This window comes from Hemicordylus capensis, chromosome 17, assembly GCF_027244095.1.
Source record: "Hemicordylus capensis ecotype Gifberg chromosome 17, rHemCap1.1.pri, whole genome shotgun sequence".
NCBI classification, from domain to species: Eukaryota; Metazoa; Chordata; class Lepidosauria; order Squamata; family Cordylidae; genus Hemicordylus; species Hemicordylus capensis.
In genome coordinates this window covers 15578593-15599747 of record NC_069673.1, presented here as the reverse complement: position 1 = coordinate 15599747, position 21155 = coordinate 15578593, and the positions used below count along the sequence as shown (strand labels likewise).

The 21155-nt window shown below is 54.9% G+C and overlaps 1 protein-coding gene across 15 annotated transcripts in view; it reads right to left on the bottom strand.

Moving 5' to 3' along the window:
- DAB2IP (DAB2 interacting protein) overlaps positions 1-21155 on the bottom strand; it is a 156902-nt gene that overhangs the window by 20895 nt on the left and 114852 nt on the right. For 13 of the 15 annotated variants that reach the window (XR_008312686.1, XM_053281588.1, XM_053281595.1 and 10 more), the window contains 5 exons: positions 14609-14762; positions 10902-11000; positions 9751-9861; positions 7885-8439; positions 445-589 (listed from right to left, as the gene is read on the bottom strand). Coding sequence is in view for 14 of the 15 variants with exons in the window: in XM_053281588.1 (XP_053137563.1) it covers positions 445-589; positions 7885-8439; positions 9751-9861; positions 10902-11000; positions 14609-14762 (1064 nt within the window). In the remaining variant the exon portion in view is untranslated. Of the gene's footprint in view, positions 1-444; positions 590-7884; positions 8440-9750; positions 9862-10901; positions 11001-14608; positions 14763-19576; positions 19768-21155 lie in introns of those variants that run through there. The other 2 variants (XM_053281598.1, XM_053281589.1) reach the window with 2 other exon arrangements.

Here is a 21155-nt window from a genome sequence, read left to right as displayed (position 1 = left end):
TCTCCTGTGGGGAGAAAAGCACAACTCTGAGGTTACGGAGCCTGGCTTCTCCTTCCGCAGTTCCCTCATTTGACGCCAGAAGGCAAAGAGTCTTCTCCCTGACCTGCGAGATTTCTCTGTGCAGGGAGGCTTTTTTTCTTTTAATCTGTTGGCTCACCCACCTTCACCCCCAAGCAGCCCAGATACAGGTTTACCAACCGTAGGCGCTTTAGGCAATGAAAATAAGAAGCTTCTCTCCTCCATTGAAGTGTCAAGCCAGCAGCTGTAGCTGGCCGAGGAAACTGGACAGGCTCCAGCTAAGTGGAGCCTCCATCGACAAGAGCAGTGTGCCCCTGAAGACGAGGTGTCAGCACCAAGCAACAGAGGGGGCCAGTTTGCGAGCTTGGGCCTGATCCAGCAAGGCTGTTCTGCAAGTCACGAGCCCACACGGACCACGGCACCTACCGAGGGCGTCCTGCAGGTACTTCTGGCCCATCAGCTTCAGGTACTCCTCAATGGCTTTTGTGGCAAGCGTGTTCTCTCGGAAAATAAGGTGCTCGTTATCGCCGCAGCGGTCCACCTCGGACATCATGAGGTCAGTCAAGAAATCCTGGGCGGGGGCAGAGAGGAGGGAGAGGGCAGTGAGTCAAGTGGACAGAGCATGCAAATGCAGTGATTATTTATATCCTGTTTTCCCACCCAAGTCCCCCAAGCGGTTGACACAGATATAAATAATTAAATAAGACGGCTCCCTGTCCCCAAAGGGCTCACCGTCTAAAAAAGAACCCCGTAAGACAGACCCTGGCAACAGCCACTGGAGGGATGCTGTGTTGGGGACGGAGAGGGCCAGTTGCTCTCCCCCTTGCTCAGCAAAGAGAACCCCCCCACACTTTAATCAGGTGCTTCTTTGCTCAGTCAGCCGGGGGGCAGAAGGGAAGATGTGGCAAGGCCCATTTAATGCTCCGCCAACGGTCATGTAAACCGGCACCAAGACTACGCTCTTCACCTGCAGGGTCAGGATCGCCAGCCGTGATCTGAAGTCACCACCACTCTCCCCTTGGATCCTTTTCTGGCAGACCGGCAGAGAAGTGGCCCTTCTGTCCTTGGCAGAGGGAGATGGCAAGGGGAAGGAACAGGGCCAGCCCTGATCTCTGGCTGCCCAGAAAGGATTCCTGCTGTCCCCACCTTCTCAAAAATGGCAGCAGGAATGAGACCTCCGGGGAGGAGATCCGTGTAGTGTCCTGCTCGCCATTCATTGCTGGCAAGTGGATTCGTGCCTGCCTGGTCAAAAACACGTTTAACATCAACGTGCCTGTTGGCTCTTAGAAATGCGAAGGTTCTGCTTGTCCCACCATGAGGCAGGCTGTTCCACCAACCTCAAACGGCTCTTGCAGTTAAGAAATCCCTCCTCATGTCTGGCCTAACTGTGCTTCCTTTTGACAGAATGGGGGGGGGGGGGCTGGAGCTTTTCAAGCAGAGATCGGATGGCCTCCCGTCAGGGATGCCGTAGCTGATCCTTGTGCGGAGTGGGGGGGTTGGTCTAGATGACCTCTAAGGTACCTCCCAACTCTAACATTCTAGGATTCTGTAAGGCGACGCTTAAAAGCATTGGGCAGGGTTCTCCCCCTGCACTTCCTGCTCCTCTGAGGAGTCAGCCCTCTCAAGCCACCCTCCCTCCTCCCCGGCTCTCCACCAAAGCTTACAGCTGCGTTCACACATGCCAAGAACGCCAGCCGCAGCGGCTTCTTTCCCTCTCTGGAAAGCAGGACAAGGCAGGCACGGCTGAAGAGCCCGGGGCCCTCTGCCCTCCAGCCTGGCGTTCTCTTCTCTCCTACCCCCCCCGCCAACCCTGACAAGAAGGCCCAGGTCCGAGCAGAAAGCACGGCGAGGTGATGAGTATATGTTGGAGACGTGACAGGCGCACACTCTGCAGGCCATGCCCAGGTCGGCCCCTGCTAATTGAGAAGCTGCACCACCTTCCGTCAGGCTGCAGAATCCACGGGGGAGAGAGGGCAGAGAGGTGGTGGCGTGCCAGAGAGAGCCGCTGAGAGGGTTTCAAAGAGAGCACCGCAAGGCTGCGGGGAAGCGAGCGGGAAAGAGAGAGCCCTTTCCCCCAGGGAGCTGGACCCACGCAAACAACCAGAGGACAGAGACGGGGCCTTTTCGGTCGTCGCCCCCCCCATATCTCCCTGGAGACACTTGCCAGGGACCCACTTTATTCTCCCTGGATATTGGTGGAGATATTCTACTAAGGCTGGGCTTGCGAGTTGCTTGCCGGTCTCTGACGTGGACAGATTGCGGTAGGGTTATTACCAGACCCCTTCTCCTGCCCTTTTCGGTTTTTTCTTCTTGCATATGTTCTAGATTAACTTCTGTCATCAGTCACCCTGATATGCCAAACCGCCTCCAGACCCTGGGTCCGTCTCGCTCTGCACTGACTGGGAACAGCTTTTCCGAGGGTCTTGCAAGCCATTCACTCTGCTTGCTAACTGAGCAAGCAGGCAGCTTTTCAAAGTGGCGATTCTTTTCATTGAGCAGGGGGAGAGCAACTGGCCCTCTCCGCCCCCAGCACAGCATCCCTCCCGTGGCTGCTGCTGGGGTCTCTCTTATGTTTCCTTTTTAGATTGTGAGCCCTTTGGGGACAGGGAGCCCTCTTTCTTTCTTTCTTTCTAAACCACTTTGGAAACTTTTGTTGAAAGCATTATATAAATATTTGTACTTTGCAGGCAGGACAGAAATGCTTTAAATACATACACAATGCATATTTCACGTCTGGAATGTGCTACAACCATGCCTCACTTGCTTAATAAAAACAAAGCGAATGCAAGATATGCTGGCCTTGGGCCGAAATAAACGAATACATACATACAGCGAATGCAAGCTTTTTGGGAGCGGAACAGCGAAATTGGAATTTCGCAGGGAAATTGGGATGTTGCCATGAATGCCATCTTGAAGCACCAGTGTGCTTGTTCCCGCCTCTGTTCCGCTTTATGCCTTGAAGACGTGGCAGGCTGCGCGAGGCACGGATGGGGCCCGCAGGCTGGGTACCCTGCCTCCTTCCGCCCGCCCCCTTCCCCCCAAGTAGCATCGCAGGAGCAGGGAAGCAGCACACGGAGGCTGGCATCTTTCTAGACCTGCCAGCAGCCCTCGGGGGCCTTAAACGGATTTCCACAGCGAGCAGATTTTATGAGCAGCACGGCCATTAGGGCCGGGATGAGTTATTAGCACTTAAAGCAGCTGAACGCGTCGCCCGTATCGGCTGCGGCAGGGGCAGGGGGAGGCTCCCACTCCAAAGAGATTATCCGATTCCCGGCGAAAGCGGGAAGGTGACCCGCTCCTTCTCGCTCTCTGGTTACCCTGTTTCAGCAAAGAAATGTCTGTGCACAGCGCCGAGGGTTCCTCCGTCACAGTGACTCCAACCGGGCAGCGGGGTGGCAGCAGCAGCCGCTGACGCTGGGCTGCGGATCTGATCATTAAACCTTGCAAGGTCAAGCCTGCCTAGGGAGCTGGCTGGGACAGTCTCAGAGCCTTGGTCCGCCTCACGCAGGAGTGACCGCACTGACTGGCAGCATCTCTCCAGGGCCACAGGCCCCGTCCGACCTGGAGATGCTGCCGGGAATTGAACCGGTGCCTTCTGCGCGCAAAGCAGGGTCTCCGCTTATGAGCGCTGGGCTATTTATTTATTCCTGATTTATTCGATTTGTATTCCGCCCTTCCAAAATGGCTCAGGGTGGTTTATGGGCCCTCCCGCTTGCTCCAGAGAACTCCCCGGTCTTTCCAAGACCTCCTAAGATCCTTTCCTAGGGATGGATTGAACCTGGGACCTTGGTGCTCAGCCCCGGAACAACGACAGGTCTCTCTTGCTCCGCAAATTTAACAGGCATACCGGGGTGGGGTGGGTTGTTTCCGGCCACACACGCCACCAGCCACGCTGGACTGAAGCCGGCCCGCCCGCCTGTGCGGGAAGCGACAGACTGACGATGAACTCACAGGGCTCCCCCCTTGCCACAATCCTTGATTAATAGGATTGACCTGCCCTTAAGAGGCTTTTACTGATAAAGGTAATAAGATTAGTGCCTCTTTCAAAGATCAGCCGGGGTCCCGCGGGAGGGACGGGGAGGGGCGTGTGCCCTCTGGGCAGGGCGGGCCAGCATCATTTGCTGAGATGGGTGACGAGGACCTCTGTGGGAAGACCAGTCCAGATGTCACCCTGTCACAAACCACTCTTGCGAATCATAGGGACATCAGAAGCGGCCTTATACCCAGACAGAATATGGGTCCACAGGCTCAGAATCGTCAACACTGACTGGCAACAGCTCTCCACGATATCAGGTAAGAGCCTTTCCCAGCCCTACCTGGAGATGCCACCAGGGGGGTGGAGCTGGGACCTTCTGTGTGCAAAGCAGGGGCTGTGCCAATGAATTATGGCCCCGTCCCCTAAGGGGAAGACCTTACAGCGCTCGCATGCAGTCACCCACTCAAATGCAAGCCAAAGCAGACCCTGCTTAGCAAAGGGGGCAATTCATGCTCACTACCGCAAGACCGGCTCTCCACCCCAGACGAAACAGAAGATGTATCTTCCACCTTTGCAAGGCACCCATGAGACACCCTGACAGCTGTTCCGCTGGCCCCTCCCGGGAAAACGACACCGAGTTCGAGAACCGTGGCCAGGCCAGATCAAAAACCCTTTGCACGAAAAGAACTACTGGCGTATCAAACTGAGCCGAATCGGAGCTCAGAAACCGGACCAGAGATGTTCCAGGAACCGAATCGGAAATCTCTCGATTGCCTTGAGTTGGAACTGAACCCCTAAATGCAACCCTCGGCAACCAGTTCAAGACCCGCAGTTCCAGAATCAGGCCTTCAGCTGCCAATGGTATGATTCATGCTTGTTTTCTTCCCTTGCAACCAGCTGCACATATTTTGTTTGCAAAAACCTTTGCAAGAATTCAAAACAAACAGAGCTCTCAAAAAAGAATAAATATCCCCTCCGCCCAGGCTCAAGTTAAGACAGTTATCCTAAGGAACATGGGAAGCTGTCCTGTATACCCAGTCCTATAGCTGCCCTATATACCCCTGACATCTGGGGTTTGGCATCCTGAGCCGCAGGAAAGGCAGAAGGGGGCACAGCGGGGCCTGCCCTTCACAAAGACGCAACTCCAGCGTGGAGAGGTCAGGCTGAGCCATCCGCCGTGGCAGGACAGGGGTTACTCCAAGCCTTCCTTCTCTGTAGAGAGAGCGCGCTCATCACACCCTCCATCCCATGCAAGAGACGCCAAATGCCCAAGCAACGGTTGTGTCCGTGAGAGCTTCTTTGGAACAGAGGAAGCTGCCATATACTGAGTCTGGCCACCGGTCCATCTAGCTCAGTATTGTCTTCACAGACTGGCAGCGGCTTCTCCAAGGTTGCAGGCAGGAGTCTCTCCCAGCCCTATCCAGAGATGCTGCCAGGGAGGGAACTTGGGATCTGTGAGGCCACCGGCAAGAAAAGAAGCTGGGAGTTTTAGCGTCTGAACCATTTACCAAACCACTTTTCAAAGCCAGCCTCTGAACCGTGTTTCCCCAAATTCCCAGCTCAGGTGCTGGTTTCAAAACCCAAATTCTTAAAAGGCTCAACTCTCGGCTAAATAATCAAGTCACTAACAGCTCTTGTGGGAGGGGGGCATACCCCCCAGGCTGTTGTGGGGTTCCTTGCTTTGGCCTGTTCAGTTTCTCTGGAAACAGAGAAAGAGCAGGATTGCCCAGCCTCAGCGGAGGGTCCCCATGGCCCTCTCCGTAAGTCACTGCTCTGGGCGGGGCTCCTTCCTTTCAGCAGGTAACCTTGTTCCAGGGTGACTCCTGGAGAAACACAGAGGAGGTGGCCTTCTCTGTGGATGGGAAATCCTCTCTCTGACACCATCTAAAAATCAGGCTTAGGGAGACAGAAGAAAAGGGTGATTTCTTCCCAAAACATGCACCATTAATTTGTGGAACTCAATGCCACAAGATGTGGCTTAGATGTCTTGAAAAGGGGACCAGACAAAGTCATGGGAGGGGGAGAGGGCTATCGCTGGCTATATCGAACTTCCACGATCAGGGGCAGTATTCCTCTGAGCACCAGCTGATGGGGACAAACGATGAAGGAGAGCTCCTGACTTCATTCCCTCTTTGCGAGCTTCCCAGAAGCACCTAGGTGGCCACTGTAAGAAGCAGGCTGTTGGCCGACGGCTCCGGTCTAATTCAGCAGGGCCCTTCCGACATTCCAATGAGCCATGAGAGTTACTGGAGCCTCCATGCTCAGGAGCAGCCTACCTCCGAGGAGCAGCTTGCTGGAAACAGAAAACCAAGCAGGGCTGCTGCCTTCCCAACCCGGAGGCCTCTGCTTGGCCACGCTGGGAAACGGAATCTCGGGTCCCAAGGTTCTTCCGGAGAGCCTTCCAGCTGTGCTGGGGAAAGGGCGAGCGAGAGAGGCAGAGCGGCTGCAGGTGCCCCCTCCCAAACTCCCCAAGGATGGAGGCCGCTCCAACGACACACTGGTGCAGGGGAGAGCGACTGCCCCTTGAATACAAATCACCGGCGATCTGCAAAACGCCTCCGCCAGGGATGCTCCGAAATGCCTCCTTGCGAACCAGGCAACAAAGAGGAAAACACACACTCTGCTCTGGAGCTGCCACTCACCGCCTCGCACCCTCTTCAAACAGAGTAATTACTGCAGAGAGGAGGGGAGAGCTCATTTGTGGGGACGCTCGTAAAACTGATTAAAGTCATAATTAGCCGGACTAACGGCTCTTATAAAAAAAATGATCAGATAGCTTGTCTCTCTGGGCGGGTGGGGAGTGGAGACGCACCGCATGGCAGCCGCGATTGCCCCGTGGGCCAGCAAACCGGCGGCACAGACTGTGCTAGGCAACCCACTTAGAGGCGGGTCCCCGCATGGTGGGGGGTGCCCCTCAGCACCGGAGTGCTGCTGGAGCTCATTTCAGGGGGTCCAGAGAGGAGCTAGAAATGCCTTTGGGAAGCTGCAAACCCTTGGAGTTGCAGCAACAGGTAAGGCCAGAATGACGCATGCAATGGCAGACACTGTTTCACTCCCCACAGCCAGTTTTTCTCCTCACCCCACCCCTGGACATTTTCCTCCTCACCCCCCAGATATTTCCCCCATGCACCGAGAAGACATGTTGGAACACTCGAAAGCCTTTGCACACCAGTTGGACAGCCCCCAGCTGAGCCAAACTTAGGTACACAGGAAGCTGCCATCTACTGAGTCAGACCCTTGGTCCATCTAGCTCAGTACTGTCTACCCAGACTGGCAGCGGCTTCTCCCAGGTTGCAGGCAGGAGTCTCTCTCAGCCCTATCTTGGCAGGGAAAGAACTTGGAGGCTTCTGCTCTTCCCCAAGCGGCCTCATCCCCTAAGGGATAGAATATCTTCCAGTGCTCACACCTGTAGTCTCCCAGCCAAATGCAAACCAGGGCGGACCCTGCTTAGCTAAGGCTCTCCGCTTTACATGGAGACACTGCCAGGGATTGAACCTGGGACCTTCTGCGTACAATGCCAGGCCTCTGTCCCTGAGCTACAGCCCCTCTCCATAATCTACGCAGGTGCCACCTTATCCTGAGTCTGACCCTTGGTCCACCTAGCTCAATAGTGTCTGCACGGACTGGCAGCAGCTCTCCCAGGTCTCAGGCAAAGCGGGCTGTTTAAGTGGTTCATCTGAAGGAGAGCGCTGGGAGAGCAGATGGGATGGTCATCTCGGAATTCCCCCCCCCCCCCCACCCTCCGCTGGACTGGCCAAACGGTCTAGAGTCAAGAGTGGGTTTGGCCCAGAAAGTCCAAACCTTCCGCCTCGCTGCTCCAGGTGCCGGCTGTCGGGCTGGGGACAGCTAGACCCCTGACCGCCCATTCCCCACACCTGCCCGGGCCTTACCTTGGCCTTGCCGGTGCTTTGCAAGATGTGGACCAGGGCCGAAGCCATCTCCTCCTTGTTCTTGACGCTCAGCGCCGGCTCCAGCACCGAGCAGAGGACCAGGTAGTTGTTGGTGATGTACTCCGCGAACTCCTTGTACATCTCCATGGGCAGGATACTCATGGTTTGGTAGCGCGCCTTGATGCGGACCATGGGCCCGGCCGACTTCCCCTTGCTGGGGTTGGGCGTGGCCACCGGGTACCACTTCTCCACGAACTGCCGGCTGGTGACCGAGCCCACCGGGATGCTGACCAGCCCCATGAAGTTGCTCTTGTCCTTCTTCTTCTTCTTGTCCGTCTCCTTGTACAGGTGGACGGTGATGCTGCGGAGGGTGGGCAGGTTGTTGAACTCAAAGTGCTCCCCCCAGAAGACATTGTCCGTTTTCAACTTGCACGTCGTCCGGGCGTAGAGGACCTCGTCCAGGCAGAGTTCGCACAGGTACTTCTTCTTGGCCGGCAGGTCTTTGGCTTCGATGATCCACAGCTTCAGCATGTTCTCGACACGCCTGCTGTTGTCCTGGGAGAGGGGCGGGCGGGGAGACAAAAGGGAAGCAATCACACCCCGCCAAAACGGAGGGGCGAGCAGCTTCCATTACGGGAAGGCGTTAGAACACAACCAATCCTTAATTACGTTTTTACTTTAAGGAAATTACCGGCACTTGGGAATTTGCATAATAACCCCCGCTTATGTCCGTTTCCCAAATGCGCTTTCTTGTCTCGCTGGCACCAATTACAAGAAGAAAGGAGGCGAACGAGCCCCCACCCCCGCTTAAAAAAAAAAACGGCACCGTTTCCAATTTGGCTGCCAGAGACCTTTCAAAAGGAGAGGGAGAAAAACTGGGCGGCAGAGGCGGACGTAGCCCTGGCACAAGGGAGGCTCTCCCACAGGTGGCTTCTCTCCCCATGTGCAGTTTCCCAGCCCCGCACCAGAAACAGGGCGAGCTCCAAGGGGCTGGGAGAAGCGGGGATTTTTATGCGCTGCAAGAACGCAGCCACCTCTGGGGCGGGAATGTGGGGCAAGACCCACCTCCCTGCTAACTGGGCCAAGAGGCACTTTTCAAAGGGGGGGCGGGATTCTCTTCATCTTTATTTATTGATTGATTGATTGTCAATTTTTTTATACTGCCTTTCACTAAAATAACCTCAAGGCGGTTTACAAAACACTGAACAATATAAGAACGACACAATCAGAATTGAAGTGGAATATAAAAACACAAATCTAATCAAAAGTTTAAGACACATGTGCAATATAGCCATAAGACACAAAGCAGCAGCAAACAAAACACTCGTTTAAGAGCCTGGGTTGAAAACCAAGACTTGACTTGCTTTCTAAAAACTGTGATGGAGACTTATATTAAGCAGGGGGAGAGCAGCTGGCCCACTCCAACCCCAGCACACCGTTCCTCCAGTGGCTGTTGCCGGAGTCTCCCTTGTGGTTCTTTTTAAACTGAGAGTCCTTTACGGACAAGGAACCATTTATTATCATTTTCCCTCTGAAAACCACTTTGGAAATCTTTGTTGAAAAGCGGCATACAACTAGTAGAACCCGTAGTATCCGTCCTCCGATAAACATGGACGAAAGAACGGTGGCACCGATCCCAGGGGAGATGGTCTTTAAAATTTGCTGTATCTTTAAATCTTGCCAATCTAAAACCCAGTAGGGTGAGCAGAGTTCTTAAGACTCCCTAGGGAGGACCAGACCTGATGCTTGCCTATTTAGAAGAATATTTATTCTTGCCTATTTAGAAGAATATTTGTAGACAGTACTGCTTCCCAATGAAACATTCTCAAAGTGATTCGTGTAAAAAAGGTATAAGCTAGTACCCACACAATGATTTTTCACAGAGATTGGCTTGCTTCTTTGGGCTGTTCCTTTTATCCCATTTTCGCCTCTGCTCAAATAGGTTGGGCAGGAGTTTGGGGGAAAAACCTGCACAACCTGTTGAACATAAAAAAGCGGGATGAGTGCACACACGGCAAACAGCAACCTCCCTTTCAACTTTCTGGGGGGGAAAGGCAGCTGTCCCTGTCTCCACCCTATGGATGCTTAGCTCAGCTAAAATCCACACTGAGTAATATCCGGGCGGGGAAGGCTAAATATCAATTTTTAATAATTTGTAGACCTGCAGAGTGGCATCAATCGATGGATGGTTTATGGCTGTGAAGATGGAGATTGAGCAGAGCTCAGAAGGTGCACAGAAGATGATTCAGACGTTGGAAGTCTTACGGACTTCATCATTCAGGGGCAACGCAAAAACCAACACAGAGATACAATTCACTCTCCGGCCAATTGCAGAAACTCATTTATTTTCCCCCCCTATAAACGTGTTTAGAAATCTGGGGTTTATGATATCACTGGTAAACTTCACGAGAAATTAAGTTTCGTCCATGCTGTCCTTTCATTAAGAGCGACTCTTTACGGATGGGTCAGTTCGTACAGCTCAGTGGAAGAGCCTCTGCTTTGTAGGCAGAAGTTCCCCGGTTCCCTCCCCGGAAGCATCTCCAGGTCGGGCTGGGAGAGACTCCTGTCTGCCATCTTGAAGAGCTGCTGCCAGCCAGTGCCGGCAACGCTGAGCTAGATGGACCAAGGGTCTGACTCAGTATATGGCAGCTTCCTAGGAGCTGAAATTTCTCTTAAGAATCATCAGCTTGACATTTGGGGTCAGCCATGGGGGCAAAAAGCGGGGTGAAATGCTCCCCTGCTTACTTTCTTCACTATCTATATGACAACATGGTGTTACTCTGACAAAGCCTTCTGGGAAAAGGCTGGCAACTGGCAGGCCACTGAGCTGCAGGCGGGTTTGGCTTCCAGAGCGGCCCCTAATAAAGCCCCTCTGGGCAGACCTAGAGGCCTCCTCGTTCTCTCCCAGACCGGCTGGCTGCAGAGACCAGAGGGAGAGGCCCCACCCAGGACGAGGCCCACAGAACCGCTGCAGAACCGCTGCAGGGGGGAGAGTGCCACAAAGCGGCAGCGGCTACCTTGTTGGGATGCACGGCCCGCCGCAGGTTTTCCATCCACTTGTCCCGCTCAGCCGCCGATCGGCACGAGAAGCATTTGCTGCCAGATGAAGTTGTCACCTGCAAGGGAAGGCAACAGAGAGAGTGTCTGAAAAGCCGGGCCTCCAGAAGGACCCCCTCAGGCCAGTCATCTTCCCCAGCAACTGGGATTCAGGCAGACTGCCCCTGGAAATGGAGGCTCCATGCCTGTGGCCGATCAGTCCAAAGATCCATCTAGTGGTTCCCACCTGGAAGCCCCTAAGTGGGCCGTGAAATGCAACACAGTCTCGCTGCGTTGTCCCCAGCCACTGGGATCCAAAGATAGACTGCCCCTAAACATGGAGGCCACATTGCGGCTCATGAAAGCCTAATAAGAACTCTGCTGGACTGGACCCGAGGTCCCTCGAAGGGCAGCATCCCACCTCTCACTGTGGCCAACCGGACGCGTATCGGAACCGGGATGGGGGCAAAGCTGAAGCCGGCCTCTGCTGTGACCCTGACCTTGGTGGTGGTTTTCAAAGGGCTTAACCTGGGCTCAGTCCCGCCTGGGCTGGCTGGCAGCGGCTTCTCCAAGGCTACAGGGCAGGGGTCTCTCCAGCCTCTCTCCTTCCTGCACTCCGACCCTGTTCCCAAGCTCAGCCTACTGGATGGCCCAGATGATGCTCTCCTCAGCATCGGCCCAAAGCGCTCCCTGCAGGCCAGCCTTCTGCCTCCCACACCGGCCAGCCAGATGGCCTCAAGGAAGCAGGACGCGAGAGAAACACCTTTGAGAACCCTGGTTGGTTCACGGAGTCTGGTATCCTGAGGTAGGCTGCCTCTGGACATGGAGGCTCCATGTAGTCATCAGGGGAAATAGGCCAAGAGGCACCTTTTGACGTGGTGGCTCTCTTCTGTCGATTTACTTCTCTATCTATCAAATTTGTACACCACCCCAAACTTTCATCTCTGGGCAGTTAACGATAGCATAAAACAAGTTAAAAACCATTTACAAAATGTTTAGCAGCACAAGAGCAACTGTCCCTTTCCAGCCTCGGCACGGCCTCTCTCCCAGGACTGTTGCTGGGGTCTTCCTCATGTTCTCTTTGAGACTGAGCCCTCTCGGGGCAGGGAATAATCATATTCCCCTTTCTGTATAAATACTTGGAGATCCAAGTTTTCCAAGTGGAGAACTTGCCTGTTGAAAAGTGGCCTAGGATTAAAGTGTGCCATGGAGTCGATTTCGACTCCTGGCGGCCACAGAGCCCTGTGGTTCTCTTTGGTAGAATCCAGGAGGGGTGGACCATTGCTTCCTCCCGCGCAGTATGAGATGAGGCCTTTCAGCACCTTCCTATATCGCTGCTGCCCGATATGATACCAGCGGGGACAGTCCAGGGAATACTGGGGCTCCAACTGGATTTATTTATGCTCCCAGGTGTGCATGTGTGTGCACGCGCATGGGAAAAATAGGTATTCGTTTACCGGGATAAAATTCAATTAGCTGAGGGGGAAAAAAATCATTACTTTCTCAAATTCAGCTCATTTTCGCTCATTATCCTCGTTCCATGGATGGGTAGCTTTCTCTGTCAGGGAAAATTATCCTGCAATTTTCGCTGGCTGAGAAACGAGAACTCCCGGCTGCGCTGGGTGCGGGGAGAGAAGGTGCTGTGGCGGCAACCCGGAAATCCGACCTGCTTATTGGGATGCAGGGGCAGCCGGTGAAGGCACCTTGTGGCGGGGTGGGGGGGAGAGCTGGGCGCAGCCGTGACGCCATGCATGCGCCAGGACAGTCCCGTGCTTGTCTCTACATGGGAAAGGTGGCAAATCAGAAGGGAGCTGCTTGAAGCTACCATCTTGGCTCCCTCTTACAAGGAGTGGGGGAGAAACGGCTTATGCAAAACTGTCCCCAGGATGCAAAGGACAGTCTGCAAATCTGGTCCCGGGATCATCTCGGCACACAATCCTAATGACTGTCGAGTGGAGGAGACCCAGTCCTGTCCTCTGCCACAAGTCTCCACTGTCGGGGCGGCTTTCAGATGGAAAGAGCAGGCTGTAATTCTGCAGCCAGATTCTGCAATCTGAATCAATTATGCCACTTCCCCCCCCACCGACAAGGGACCACTTGCATGAATTTCTTTTGCAAAATTCTGAGAGGAGGAGGAGGACGTGGAGTGCCATTTGCTGGACCTTGGCCGGATGAAGCCCTGCTCCCCGATTTGCAGCTGTAGCCGTGAGGACTAGTAACTTGCTTTTCAGCAGCCGAAAGGAAACGAAAAAGGCAGCCCAGAAGCCCAGGATGGGTGCCAGACTGTGCACTGGTATGAAATGTGCACAGCAGATCTGCAGAACACACACTCAGCACAGCAAGCCGCCCCTCAGCACCATCCTGCCTGGTCCTCAACGCAGCCCCTGCCAACATCCCTCTCTCTGTGGCTCTGGCGGGTCAGGCTAACTTGACATTTCTTTGCCTGAGCTTGTTTTCTGGCACGTCAGTTCAATTTCTCCCACTCACCAACCTTTTTGTCTCCCACAGAAGATTGTCATGTCTTTCGCCTGCCTTCCGTTTCTCAGCCCGAGCCTCCGAGCCAGCCTTTCAAAATCTAATGCACAGCAACGTTTGCAGCTTTTCACCCCTCACGCTAAGCCAGCCTGACATCCCCTGCTAACACACATTTCTCTCCCAGACAACGGGGGAATATATGGGCACAGAGACGGAACCAGGGAACGGTCCGGGTTTCCCCTTTAGCGGCTCCAGGGGTTGTGTTCTCCCCAAGAATGTAGACCGCCAATAAGTCAGTGCTTTATGACGGACCCAGGAGAGCTGAAGGCACGTACACAGTATCAGGCACGTGTTGAGAAGGAAATGCAATTTGGGGGAAGCGGTGGTATTGGGGGCCGAAACCATTCCCAGAGACAACCAGCAGGCAGGTGACAGATTGGGTACACAACAGACAGTCACACCAGCGCCCCTTGCCAAAGCAGGATCAGCTAGCTTGCTGCAAGCCAGGGACACAGGAGGACACCGCTGTGCGTTCATTTGGCCTCTGACAACGCCTCCTCCAAACAAGGTGGGCCTGGGTGCATTTGGATCAGGAAATTAGCACCCCTTGCGGTTAAAGTGAAGAGGGCTGCCCCAATCCACAATGCCCGGGTTGCCATCCAAGTAAGCAGGGACTGTCGGACTCGCAACACTGGGATGAAAAGAGGCTGCCCCACATCAGCGGCAGGCCTCAGTTCCCTAAGGACCTGGAACTCGCTTTTATTTTTAAACCAGAAGGTGCGGTTTCCGGGGTGTCTCATTTTGCCCCAAAGGACAGCCACCACCCCTGTGCCGTGCATTCTCAGGAGCAGACCTCAGGCAGCCCGCTGGCCAGGCTGTGCCCCGGGGGCTGGAATCACAGTCCCACATGCACACAAGCTCGCCCCACACCTTGGAACTTGGGCACAACGTGCTGGGAACCACCGCCCTTCCTTGAGCTCTTCGGAGAGGGCCTCGTCTCCCTTCAAGGGCCCTCCCAGCCCCGGGAAAAAGCGCAGTGCTGGGCAGAAGTCAAGCACAGGGCAAAGAAGCGCTTGCGCTGGAGGTGTTGTGCCAAAGAGGCACTGAGCCTGGAACAAGGATCCACGGTGACAACCACTGACCACGGAGACCCTCCCCCCTCTGGACTTGCCCTTCTGAGAGCCCTCCAGCCCGCCCCAAGAGCCCCGCTTACCTCGAAGCAGTAATCCTGCCCAAGGATGCTGCTGTGCACCGGCTTGATCACCACCTCCTCCTCCATGCTGAGGTCCAGGGCCTCCACCACACTACTGGGACTCAGCAACGACTCGTGGGAGCGTGATTCTTTCAGCCTCGGCATCAGATGTGATCTGGGCAGGAAAGGGGAGACCAGAGCCCGGTTCAGGCACGAGGTGGCACCTGTGTGCCGATGGCTGCACACTCGTTCGGGTGTGGGCGGCTGTGCCTGCGCTCATTTCCAGAGTGGACCTGGGTGCAGGCAGGGAGCAGAAGGGAAGTGGACCTGGGTTCAGTATCACATGTGAATCACTGTACCCGCATACCGGACTGCACCAGTGTAGGGACACAGGAAACTGCCTGAGACCGAGTCAGACCCTCGGTCCATCCAGTTCAGTATTGTCTGCACTGACTGGCAGCAGCTCTCCAAGGTTTCAGGCCGGAGTCTCTCCCAGCCCTACCTGGAGATGCCACCATGGACTGAACTGGGGACCTCTGGCATGCAAAGCTCTGCCACTGAGCTAAGACCCCCCCTGTCCCCGAAGGGGAATCTCTGACATGTGGTCTCCCATCCCAAGGCTTAGCCAAGGGGACAGTCCAGGCTCGCGACCACAAGACCAGCTCTCCTCCCCACTGGACCCAGATCATACAAGTGTCGAACATGACGGGTGCTCAGGGCTAAGGAGGATTTCCGAGGGGGGTATCGTTTTGACAAATGAGCTCTGGCACCTCCATGATCTGCCCATTATATTGTTCTAAATTCTTATTCCTTCTGCCGAATTAGAGGCCAGATGAGCCTCCCTGGTAGAGAGGATTCCACAGCCCTTTCCTCAATCACCTCCTGCCTTAACTCCGAGGGCAAGAACACCCAGAATCATGGTGAGGACAATGAATATTCAGACAATGAGGAATACTGCTTTTCAGCAAAAGTTCCCCAAACGGGTTACACAGAGGAATAAAAATAAAGAAGATGACTCCCTGTCCCCAAAGGGCTCACTAGCTTAAAACATAGAGACCAGCAACATAGATAAGACAAGACACCAGCATGAGCCACTGAAGGGATGCTGTGCTGGGGTGGATAGGGCCAGTTGCTCTCCCCCTGCTAAATACAAGAGAATCACCACTTTAGGTCCAGGACCCCCCAACTGACCCCAAGCCACTTTTGGAAGGACAGTATGTGTGTGTGTGTGTGTGTGTGTGTGTGTGTGTGTGTAAACAAACAAATGGGGGAAAGGTGGGAAGGCCATCCAACCCTACCCCCCACATCAGAAGAATCTGGGGAATCCAAGCCAGCACCCCCATCACAACCCAAGGAAACAGCACCACCTTCATCCTCCGACTCTGAGGAGTCCCCTGAGGACCCACGTGTCTCAGCAGAGCCCCCCAGTTTTGCTGGAGCCAATCCTTAAGAAATTGAGCAAGGCCCCTTTAAGAAGCAGAGCACTCCCCAAATTGGGGGTGTGGCCAATCCACTCTATTTGGGCAGCAGCTATAAAAACCCGGCAGTCTGCTCCAAACAAGCAGCCACTGCTCGAACAACTTTCATCGATGCTCCTCTTGTACATTTTCCACGCATCTTCCTACTCAGAGCTCTCCAAGGTCCTGAACCGGTTCTCCTTGGAGCTGTCTGAGGTCTGCGTTGCTCCCTGCACCCTGCCTCAGTGGGCGCCCTGGCTTGGCCCAGAACAAGAGACCCAGAGGAGGGGCCGGCTTGCCAGAAAGCCGTGGGGTGGGTGGGCCAGTCAGAGGCGCAGATGCTATGCACCCCGCCCAGCTAGTTTATTAATTATTATTACCAATAATAATAATAATAATGGTAAATGCATCTGTATGAAGTACAAGCCTCTGCAAGGCAGCCAACCAAACCTACAAGCACAAAACAAGAAGAATAAACGAGGCTTCACGCAGAACAATACAGCAGGCGAGCTTTTCTAAATAAAGTCCAGCGGCAATCAAAGCCATTCAAACGAAGAGCCCATAGAAATGGTTTTCAGAACTGGCCAACTAGAAAGCAAAGCAGTCACAGGAGAGGAGGGCCTTGCAGGTCCCGTTAAAGAGCACCAGGGGTGCAGGCAGGCGGATGTCCCCAGAGAGAACATTCCAGCGGCGTGGGCCAGCACCAGCAAGGCCCTGTCTCCGGTTACCACCAAACAGTAAAGAGGTATTTGACCTCAGGCGGGAGAAGCTTCCCACGCCCAGGTCCCTTTTTGTAGCCTTGCAGCTGCACTTTGAACTCGCTACAGATTCCAGCTGGTAATTCAAGGCAGTCCTGCACGCCTGTGTGTGTTTCTTGGCATGACCAAGCCATAGTTAAAGGCACAGCAACAAAAGGGGGTTAGAAAGTTGGCAACCCTGTGCAAAGTATGGCGCTTGTAATAGCGGAAGGCAGAGGATCATCAAGTGATCCACGGCGGGGGGGAGAAGCTGGTCTCTCCTCTCAGAGAGGAAAGCTGGTCTGGTGGTAGCAAACATGACTTGTCCCCTTAGCTAAGCAGGGTCCACCCTGGTTGCATATAAATGGGAGACTTGATGTGTGAGCACTGGAAGAGATTCCCCTTCAGGGGATGGAGCCGCTCTGGGAAGAGCAGAAGGTTCCAAGTTCTCTCCCTGGCAACATCTCCAAGAGAGGGCTGAGAGAGACTCCTGCCTGCCACCTTGGAGAAGCCGCTGCCAGTCTGTGCAGACAATACTGAGCTAGATAGACCCATGGTCTGACTCAGTATACGGCAGCTTCCTATCCTAGTTTCCTATGAGAATAGAGGCGTTAACGCCAGTGTTCCCTGCAAGAGGGATCCCCAGATGTAGTTGACTAAAACTCCGCTCACCCCCACCCCAGCCAAAGTCACAGCAGCAGGGGATGATGGGAATTGTACTCAACAACTGGGAGTCCCTGCTACAGGGAACACAGGTGAACACCCCAGCAGAGGGTCCTTTTTTTCCACCTGTGAAAAACTGGGAAGCTGGCACTGATAAAAACAAGGCTCTGGGTTTGAATCCAGCCATCCCTGGGCTCAGTTTCAGCTGGGATGGAGCTCGGCGGCTAAACAGCGGCACCTTGGACTCCGAGGCAGCAGGAGAGGGCTGGGGGAGGGGTCGCCGCGGGGTCTTTTCCTCTTGCCTGCAAGGAGAGGAAGCCGGCTGCAGAACGCCAGCCCTGTCCGGCTTGCTGAAGACAATGATGGGAACGAAGGCCTGCTTGCTGCCACAAGGCAGCAGAGAAAGAATAGCCATTGTTGGGAAGCCCCAGATTACTCCAAACAACCAACCCCCACCAGGAGAAAGAGTGAAAGCTCCTCCCTGCAGGCGCTGGCCAGCCCGTCAAACTCTAATCCAAGTCCTCAGACCCATTTCGGCCAGCCCAGCCGGGGCCTTTTCACACGAACGTCTGTCGCAGAACGTCCAGATGGTTTGCAACTCTGAGCACCACCGTGATTTTTGGGGGAACACATTTCTGGGGAAGGCCTGGGCTTGCCTTTGTGACGCAGTCAAGACAGTGTGCCGCTCGTGCCGCCCAGAGGGAGGCCCACATAGACTTCTGGACAGAGGGTCCACCACACCCCTCAAAAGGACTCCCACAAATAATTCAGCGTTAACCCTTCCAGGAGCTGGAACTGTGCAGGTCCCCCGCAACTGCAGTCTTGCATACAACAGGCTTGTCCCAAATTCAAGACTTTTGACCAGGCAAGAATAGATAAAAGTCTGGGCGATAACGTCTAAATCACGGGCAAAATGAGCTTTCTCGGGTGGCCCCCCAGATACTCATCGGAAATCTTCTGGCCGCAGCAGAAATGGCCCTTGATCTCCCGACAGGAGTCCAGGTCTGTCCCTGCTATGAAAGAACGGCTGCTAAAGGCCCTCTCCCGGGCACACAAATGGGCCAATTAGCGGACAGTTTATCAAAGGCATGGATATGAGGGAGCTTCTCATTTTCAGAAATGCATCCTTTTGTTTGCCTCACGTACAGCGATTTCTCGGCCTTTCCGTCAGAAGCACAAAGCTCTGCTTCGGTCCTCTTCTGCTGCTATGTCAACCAGCAGCCTCGTTCAGAATTGCAGACTTGAGAAGGAAAGGGAGCGGGAGGACCGCCTTGCTGGATCAGTCCATCCCGCCTGGCATCTTGGCCATCCTGCTTGCCCTGTCTCTCCCCAATGTGTGGTAGTAGCGGTAGACTGCTTCTGAACATGGAGGTTCCATTTAGCCCCACCCCGCCCAGCACTCCTTGCTGTTGGTGGACTTCAGGCTCAGTGAGGTCCCCACTCCTTGCTGCTGGTAGATCTCTCCTCCATGAATTTGCCTAATTCTAAGTCACGGTCACATAAATGGGGCAGTAAGTTCCACAGGCTTAAGCATAGGGGGAAGAAGTAACATTCTTTCACCCATCATGCAGCTCCACTCTTCCCTGCAAACTCTCCTGGGTAGGTGTTATTTTAAACAACAAAAATCTCAGTCCACCTTAGGAGAGACATCTCCTCTTCTCTCACACAGAGGAGGGAAAGCCTCTTTTCAGAGGGTGCCAGCTACGATGCCCACCTGTCTAATCTAAACACAACTTCTGAATGATGGCTTTCAGCCATATATGCACTGAATCCACACATCGGTTCTTGTGAAAACACACACAGTTCCAGCAACAAGGCCCCCTTTCCTTTATCCAGCCCCGCTCACTCCCAACACCGCTTAGCAACACAAGCAGTCAAAGAGACGGGTCCCTGCCCCCAGGAGCTTGCAGTAGACATTCCAATGAGGCTGGTGGAAGGGGACACAGAGAGGGGAGGCACATGACGAAGGACAGGGAAGGGTCCGAAGGGATCAGCACAAGGCAAGGCAGCCCTGCAGATCTCGAGGCGGCGGAGGCTGCGAGCCGGGGCGGCCCTTTCCTGGCGGACCCCTCTGCTTGCAATGCTCCCCTCGGAAGGAAACGACCCCTCCGTCCTCCCCCTCGCCGCCTTACCACAAGGGACGTCCGGGTCTGCAACGCCGCTCGGCTGCGTGCTGCCACAGCGCATCTGCTGCGGGGGGCTCGGGCTGGCGACGGGGCCTCTCCGGGCGGAGAGCTTGCTCCGGACAGCCGCAGCCCGGAAAGAGAGGCCCCCGGGGCCCCCCCAGCCAGCCGCCTGGCTCTCCGCTGCCCATCCTGGCCTCTCTCTGCACGCCCGCCTCTCCCTCCTCTCCGGCACCACCGCCAGCCCGGCAGAGGCGCTGCGAGCGGCCGCTGATTGGCTGCGCTGTAGCTGGGGAAGGAGCCACATTTGCCGTCAATGTCAACACTGGTGCGCTGACAAGAGGGGCTCCCGGGCTCCTAGCGCGGGAACCGGGACGGACGGGGAAGGGGGGGGCTGCAGACCGCCAGGGGGCGGAAACGGCAGGCAGTGGGGAGGGGAAGGCACCAGCGCGCTCTCCCGGCTGGGCTGGCACAGGAGGCTCAGCAGAAAGAAGAAGAGAGTGGTGCACCGACGAGGGCTCCCTCCGCTGCCCGCGGTCCGGCTCCGGAGGCTGCTGAACCACATCACCCCCAGCCACCATTTATTCTGGCTGGGGATGATGGGGTTTGTAGTTCGGCAACCTCTGGAGGACCACAGGTAGCCAGAAGCCGAGAGAGGAGGAGAGCTGGTCTGGTGGCAGCAAGCATGACTTGTCCCGTTAGCTAAGCAGAGTCTACCCTGGTTGAATTTGAAGGGGAGACCACATGAGCACTGGAAGAGATTCCCTTTAAGGGATGGAGCCGCTCTGGGAAGAGCATCTAGGTTCCCAGTTCCCTCCCTGGCAGCATCTCCAGGATAGAGCTGAGAGAGACTCCTGCCTGCCACCTTGGAGAAGCCGCTGCCAGCCTGTGAAGACAATACTGAGCTAGACAGACCAATGGTCTGACTCAGTATATAGCAGCTTCCTATGTTTCCTTAGCCCCGTCTTTGGGCAAAACATCCAAAAACGGGTATCTTAACATTTTACATCTACCCTGATACCAAGAGAGCAATCTTGGGGCCGTGGGGGGGGGGAGCTCCCTGGGAAGGCCGACCCAGTTGTGGAAGCCTCTCGCCTCGACTTCTACGCTAGGGATCACTAAGAAAGGGGTGGCCAACCGAACGGCTGCTATCGGGCCATGCACGTTTTTGATGCACCTTTGGAAGTCTGTGCACAGGTCTGGTTGCCGCCCCTCAAAAAAGGACCCAGCAGAGCTGGAAAGGGGGCAGCAGAGGGCCACCCAAAGAACTGGGGCTGCAGCACCCTCCCTGCGAGGAAAGGCTAGCGCGTTTTCGGGTTTTTAATCTAGGGAAAGGGTAACCAAGAAGAGAGAGGATAGGGTAGGGGGTTAGGGTCCCAGGCTCCATCCCTGGCAGCATCTCCAGGTGGGGCCGGGTGAGACTCCTGCTTGCAGCCTTGGAGAACGGCTGCCAGTCAGTGCAGACAATCCTGAGCTAGATGGACAATGGTCAGACTCAGCGGAAGGCAGCTTCCTATATTCCTAGGTTTACAGAATGATGCAGGTTGTGAGGAAAGCCGGGAAAGTAATGTCCGCCCTTCCCTTCTAA